Raw genomic sequence first — 7,142 nt, forward strand, 5'->3', positions numbered from 1 at the left:
ATTGGAAGGTGGAGGGAAAGGATGGTGATCTTCAGAAGGAATCGACGGAAGGTGAATTAATGCTGTTTGCCATCAAGATCAAGTTCCTGAGCTTACTGAACAAGTGTCACGAATGCCTGAATTTCCCAACTAGAAAGCAGTGGGACAGAGTCAAGCCGCCATTATTTCTGGTGTCTCAGGCACAGAAGCTCCTCTACCTGTGCAGTGTTTGTGACATTAACAAGGATGTCCGCTCATCAATCCAGGATATCCTAAGTAATTATGTGTCATGTCAGCTTGTCAATTAGAAAGAGAATTTTACATTACAGTCACACACTGGATACCTAACATATGTAATAAAGCCCAATGTACATGAAATAACTGCGGCTTTATAACCTTTCCTCATAAGATGCTGCTAGTACTTATAAACACTGTATCCCTTTATTTGCTTTTATATATATATATATATATATATATATATATATATATATATGCATAAAAGATCCCACATACAATTCTCAATGTAGTCTCCTTCATAAAGTGGGGAGACTTGTCTGGATCCTGCTGTGAAGTGGGGTTTTTTCCTGTCCTTGTTCAGGAATAATGTACTGCCTTGTGATACAGGTTGTGCAACACCCCTGCCAATGCATAGGGTGTTAGCTAGCTGTTGCAAAACTCAGTCCTCTCCATGCCAGGAGTTTCTCATTAAGTCGGATGATCTCGCTAGTGGTTTCCAGCATGGAAATATAGTAATGCAGCTGTAAGTCTCTGTCTGTGATGCAGGGGTTAACTCTGCTCACCAATCAGTGTTCGTGTGTTACTGTAATGGTAGGAGCATGCTGGCTGGATGAAAGGGCTTGCCACCTCACAAAGGGAGGTTATAAAACCCCTTGTGGTTGGGAGCTCAGGGGGTCTGTCTGTCAGTCAGACCAGGAGAATCAAGGATGCAGGGGTGTCTGTGGCATGCTACCCTGACACCTTGGCTTGTCAGGAGACCAGGTCCACCCATCACACCACAAGGACTCTGCTCCAACCCTCCTAGCCCAGACTGAAGCTATTTACCAGGCTGTGCACACTTTCCTGATGACCTGAACTCCAACCAGCTACCTCCATCCAGCTGAAGTTTTGCTGCTGTAATGGCCGGTGCCTGTTGCCAATAAATAACTGTGAATTATGCTTCATCAACGTGCCTCTGAGTGATCCCTAGATCCGGCTGTATACCACAAAGTGCACCCCATCCTCCATCACCAGGGATCCCTATCTACACATCGGGGTTGGCCCAGGGGGAAACCTACACGTTCAGCCTCTCCCTCCATTTTCTTGCACACACCACCTGCTGGAGACCTGCCAGGCTGTGGACGAGGCCTCCGTTCCTGACACCAAGCCCCATGATCATCGCCATGCACTAGGCCACACTAGGCAGCCACTCAACTAATCAGGACCCCGGCTTCCTCCAGCCACCGAATAAGGCTAGACCCTGGTGGGGGACGTTGCAGTTTTAATCTTTCATTTTTTGCCTAAAATTTTGCAGGCTGTCTTGTGTAAAGTTTGGTTAAATAGGGAGTCGGTACTTTGTTGAGTTAACTTAGTGTCACTCTCCTACTACTAGCCACTCCTGGTTACAGATGAACCTCTCTGCCCCCTGTGACCTCTGGGGAAGCTCTCTGAATGCTTTATTTTAGTCCCAGGCTGCAATGATCAGCTGTAAGGTGTCTGTAATGAAGCTTTATTCATAATCCCTGTTCCAATGACAGCAATAAAAATTTTGAAAACCCAATTGTCACTGGTTACACATAGAAAATATACCTGTTCTGACTTCACTTCCACTCCACTCCTTGGATGATGTTCTCACAGCAATTACATTGAGCTTCTGCTCATAGTCAGTCTAAGACCAGTGTCACAGAAATCTCATTATTCCACAATATTATATGAAAGAGAACAGGAGTGCACATGAAAGCAGATGTTACACTTTGCTGTATGTGAACCTAAAACCACAAGTTTTAGGCCAGGTAAATGGACTTGAAAAGTTAGGAGTTTTGAGCAGCAAAACTACAGAAGTTTATTAATATCTTAAAAACTATACAGATTATAGTTAATAGTAATCCATATTAAAGTGGTTTTCGCAGAAACACTTTTCTTCAATCCACACGATAGGGAATCAGTAGGGAATCCTACTGCTTGGATTCCATCAACCCATGAGTATGGGAGTCCTGTGTTCCCCTCATTTCAATGGAGCATTGCATGTCTGCTGTCACTTAGGAAAGACAACCACAATCAGATCTGATACCCATGTCTATCACCTGTTTAAAGTGTTACACTGCGCCATCTGAAGTACTTGGTTCAAGTTATATTTTTGAAAGAATAATAGTTATATGATTTTTATAAAAATAAGCTATTTCTTAACTCTGGAAATGTGCCATATCAAAAATGGCATTCAGTCCTAGATATTAGAAGGAAAGCTGTATCAATGGTTTGTAGGTAAGAAGTTAATAATTCTGAACTGGAGATCTTCAACAAAAAGATATATCCTCCCATTGGTATGATTTTTATTCTTGCTCCTACAGGGCTACATGGGTTGGTAACATGTGATGGTCTCTTTTTAAAGGCAAAAATATCAAAATATAAGGCATACTGCTCCTCCAGCACCAGCAGCCACCACTCCTGAAGCTTCTGATTGGCTGTTATCGAATGACACAATGGGGCACATTTACTAAGGGTCCACGCACCACATTTCCATCAGGTTTCCCGACTATTTCCCGACTATTTAGCAGGGGTTTTTGGCGCACGCGACCAGATTATGACGCAATTGCGATGACTTTCATGCGACACAAATCGGGGGCCATGGCGGACTGATTCGGACTAAGGGCGGGATTTAAAATTCAAATTGTGTCGCAAAACAATGCACTCACATACACCGGGAAGAAGAAGGTGAACTCCAGCGGACCTCAGCGTGGAAGCAACACATGCAGGATATCGGGCGCACAATCTTAGTGAATCGCGACGGACTTCATCCTCGTTGGACAACGCACCTCCGGGATCGCAACAGGACTGGGTAAGTAAATGTGCCCCGCTGTCTTTAGTAGGTCAACCCTGTAGCCGATCACTGGTCTGGTCTCACTGGTAAATGTGAATGGGAATATGGTAAGGCTATTGTGATAAGTGGACCACCCCTTTAGGTAGTATGTTGGTAAAGAGATCAAAGAAAGTAAGTTCTTAGCGATTTACTTAGGGATCCAATGTGTTTTTTATTGAACAGTTCTTAAATTGTATTAGTTGCACCTTTTTCACATAAGCTTACAATAATCTCTCTTGCTAGTGATGTTTTGTTAATGTGACTAAGCCACAGTATCAGTCCATGTTCCTTATAAATCTATGGGATTCATAACAAAGCTCATGATTGTCTTTGCTTGTGTAATATACAGATCTGCAGCGATCCTTCACTATTCATTTTACATAATTGAAAATTAATCAGTACAAATGAATCAGTGTTCAATAGTTCTCTCATCCACTTATTAATAAATCGATCAGTTACCAATACATTTATTAGTGAAATAAATCATTGAGACTGGTCATAATGGATCTATGTTCATACATAACCATCTGTAACAGATCACTTACTGCAAATATATGTTCATAGTAGCTTGGAATAGAAATTAAGACATTGTAATTTCCATTGCTACATCATATAACAAATATAAAAAATATCATCTGCTATTAGGAGAAACGTTGTTAGTAAGTGAGATGTCATATTAAATTGTCATACATTAATATGGAAATAGGACAGAAAATACAAAGCTTTCCAAGTGATACTGGTGTCATCTGTCAAATGTGTATTTCACAGATGCACAGAATAAAAATTACACACAATATTTTACATGTTTTATGTACAAGAACAATAAATCAAAACATATAATGACATTGAATGTAACTTGAATGTAACAATCAATAGAAAAGTTATCTACATCTCAAAAAACATGCAGCTGCTCAATAGTCTGCATGGAATTACTAAAGCTGTGAATTCAACTGTATGTAAAATGGTGATTCTTATCAATGCAATCCAGAATTGTTAGAATGTAATAAACATCCTGAGATTTTACAGCTGCCATGCCTTGGATATAGCTGCAGCATCAACTCTGTAATATGTATTTGTGCTTAAAAATACCTAAAATGTTCACACAAATCCACTTCTACTGCATTGAGGAAAGGTAAAACCCTGAATACAATAAGTCCATAGCACCAGCATTAATGCAGAGGTAGGAAACTGTGGCTCTCCAGGTGTAAGACTGGATACAGTATTACAGAAAGGGAATGGTATATTGCCTGAGCCAGCAGTATTGCAGTAGTCATATCAAGTCTTGGAGATAGTAGTGCAGAATCTTGTGCTTTCAGAGGAAAGTCAGCAGATTGACCAGACTCTGGCCAGAGAAAAGCTCTGTTATTATGTCCTATGCTTCAAGATGTGCTCTTACAGTATCCTCCATTACCTATGAAAATGGACAGGTTCTGGCCAGTGTCACCAGATGTCTGGGCCATTGTAGAGTCTTCATGTATGGCTGCTTCTCCAATATTGGCAAACTGGACTAATGCTAGCCCCTGGGGCTTCACCTTCCTCCTTCTGCAGATGATATGCTTGTATAGGTAGCTTCTTATGTCTCTGCAGGAAAAGGTATAGATGATAGGATTCAAGAGGGAATTTGCTTCTCCAAGTACAAATAAGATATCCTTTAGTAAGTCCACAAGCTTGCAGGAGGTGCAGGTGGCTTGGATGATTCCAGTGATGTAGTAAGGTCCCCATGATAGGGTAAAGCAGACAATGACTATAAGAACGGTCCTGGCTGCCTTAAAATGGGATGAATGTGATGGGTGGTTGTTAGGAAGTGCACCAATAGCCCTGGTCCTTTGGATCCTTCTATGATGGACATAGGCAATCCTTCCAACAGCAGTGTGAAGACACACTATAGTCACTAAGGCTGGAAGGAAGATGACAAAGCACAGAATGTACAGATAGTCACTCTTGGCTGCATAGAAGAGTCCACAGATCCCTGTGTAATTGTTGTGCTGCAGTGAAGGGGTTATCAAGGGAATGTGGCCAACAAAGAAGGAGAGCACCCAGAGAATTGCCAGAGAAATACCAACACACTTACTATTCATGATCTTGATGTAATACAGAGGCATCCTCACAGCCAGGTATCTGTCCAGGGAGATCAGGAGGAGGGTTAACATTGATCCAATGCAAGGAGTAACTGTGAAGCACAACCTCAACAAGCAGAAGAATAAGTTCCTATCAAAGTCTCCATCAAAGATATCATCCAGGGCTTCCATGATGCACATGAGCCCCACCAGGAGGTCTGCAGCAGCCAGGTTCAGGATGAAGATGTAACTCTTGCAGCGCTTCTTCTTCAGCAGTTTGGACAAGATGACAATGACCAGGACGTTGGCAGCTGGGATGAGGACACTGAGGACAATGTGGAGAGCAGCATAGATGGCGCTGGACATCTTCTGGGACTGGTCACCTGCAGACTCTACAAGTACTTTCCATGTCATATCCTCAGGTAAATCCCACCTCACCCTTCAGGGGTTGATTTTCTTGATGCATCTTTCTGTAGTGGTGTAGGGGTCACCACCACGAGGAGCTTGTGATATGATAGAGGGGGCTGTGTCTGCCTCCATTCCTTAGATGCTGTGCACTACGGCTGGTCTAGGTGAGCTGTGTCCCCTTACACTGGAGTAGCTGGTTATAGTCAGAGGAGAGGAGTGGCTGCGGGGGAGTGCTGCTTCCTCATCCAGGAGATGGAGAGAGCCTGCAGAGAAACACTTATTAATCCTTCTGGAAGAGAGTCCTGCCTCCTATGGACTATTCACTTCAGCACCGAGGACAGAGCTCTGTCATCTCACATGTGTCAGGTCCATAGGATGATCTATACAATATCACTGCATCCTTATCTGAGCCTGGACTTCTCACACTGTACCCCTGTGTACCATGTATAGTTCAGACACTAGGTAAATTATAAATCCTAAAACTGATGCCCCCACTTCTCTTTAACGTAAAAGGATTTACCCCATTTAATTACCACCCCCGTCATGTGAAATCTCATTTGAAAATGAGCAAAAAAAGAGTTATATTTTGCCCAAGATGAGTCAAGTTTAGAGGCAGCAGGAAGAGCTTCACTTTCTTCACTTTTATACTGTGTTTCCCTGAAAATAGGACATGTCCTGAAAATAAGACCTACTGCCGTTTTTAGTAGGTTTGTAAATATAAGTCCTCCCCTGAAAGTAAGACCTAGCGACAGTCAGATAGCGTAGCCACCTCTGAAGTGCCTCTGTAGCGATAGCTGCCGATGACTGCCAGCAGTAGTAACCCAAGTGACTGCCCATGAAAATTGAACTGCTGGCAGTTCTACTGTCACCGGCTGCCACGACTGTTGCGGGCAGACGCCATGTGGGAGCAGCTCCCGTTACAGAGTGCCACTGGACGGGGGAAAAAGCATTGCCGGCAGTCCTCCGGGACCGCCGGGCCAGTGATCTGTGCAGCAGCTCCAGCCACCAGGTTCAGCGTGGGGGCAGTGGGAGGTGATTTATCGCTAATAAATGTTAATTTTTGTTCAACAAGAAATGTCAATTCTTGTTCATGGAAAAATAAGACATCCCCTGAAAATAAGACCTAATGCCTCTTAGGAGCAAAAATTAATACAAGACACTGTGTCGCCTTCACGCGACACAAATCAGGCGGTGGGCCGACGGACAATCCGACGCAATCGGACTACGCATGGGATTTATCATTTAAATTTGTGTTGCACCCACTGCACTTACATACACCAGGAGGAAGAAGGTGAACTCCGGCGGACCTGAGCAGGAAAGCGACACATGCAGGATATCAGGCGCACAATCTTCATGAATCGCGGCAGGGTTCATCCTCGTCAGACATTGTTAGATGGTGACAGGTTCCAGCAGCCTGAATTTTAAAAAAAACAGTTGTCAGCATTCTGAATAATTTCAATACTTTATAAAGGTTTATTTTGCATGATCTGGCTCTCTGTCAGCAGCAAGTTGTGAGTCAGTGAGAGGAAGGGGGGCAGCCACAGCAGCCTGTGACTCAGTCACTTCCACTGCCTACCAAATGCACCTGATAGAGAAGGGGGAGAGCGCTGGAGGAGAGGTGACTG

At 43.4% G+C, this 7,142-nt stretch overlaps 2 protein-coding genes across 5 annotated transcripts in view; one reads left to right on the forward strand and one right to left on the reverse strand.

Annotated features, from left to right (window-relative positions):
• ERICH6 (glutamate rich 6) overlaps positions 1 to 1,429 on the forward strand; it is a 57,905-nt gene extending 56,476 nt beyond the window's left edge. For 2 of the 4 annotated variants that reach the window (XM_072143035.1, XM_072143034.1), the window contains exon 15: positions 9 to 1,429. In XM_072143035.1, coding sequence (XP_071999136.1) covers positions 9 to 287 — 279 coding nt within the window. In that variant the 3' untranslated portion in view covers positions 288 to 1,429. The remainder of the gene's footprint in view (positions 1 to 8) is intronic. The other 2 variants (XM_072143033.1, XM_072143032.1) reach the window with 1 other exon arrangement.
• Positions 1,430 to 3,165: 1,736 nt separating this feature from the next.
• GPR119 (G protein-coupled receptor 119) lies at positions 3,166 to 6,925 on the reverse strand. The gene is made up of 2 exons (XM_072139585.1): positions 6,790 to 6,925; positions 3,166 to 5,780 (listed from the first exon to the last, which is right to left on the reverse strand). Exon 2 carries the CDS (start codon positions 5,521 to 5,523, stop codon positions 4,432 to 4,434), a length of 1,092 nt encoding a protein of 363 aa, XP_071995686.1. The 5' UTR covers positions 5,524 to 5,780; positions 6,790 to 6,925; the 3' UTR covers positions 3,166 to 4,431.
• Between the last annotated feature and the right edge of the window lie 217 nt (positions 6,926 to 7,142).

The sequence above is a fragment of the Engystomops pustulosus genome, chromosome 3, assembly GCF_040894005.1.
Source record: "Engystomops pustulosus chromosome 3, aEngPut4.maternal, whole genome shotgun sequence".
NCBI classification, from domain to species: Eukaryota; Metazoa; Chordata; class Amphibia; order Anura; family Leptodactylidae; genus Engystomops; species Engystomops pustulosus.

Coding starts and splice junctions, on each gene's coding strand:
- GPR119 (XM_072139585.1), bottom strand. CDS start 5,523: ATGACATGGAAAGTACTTGTAGAGTCTGCAGGTGACCAGTCCCAGAAG.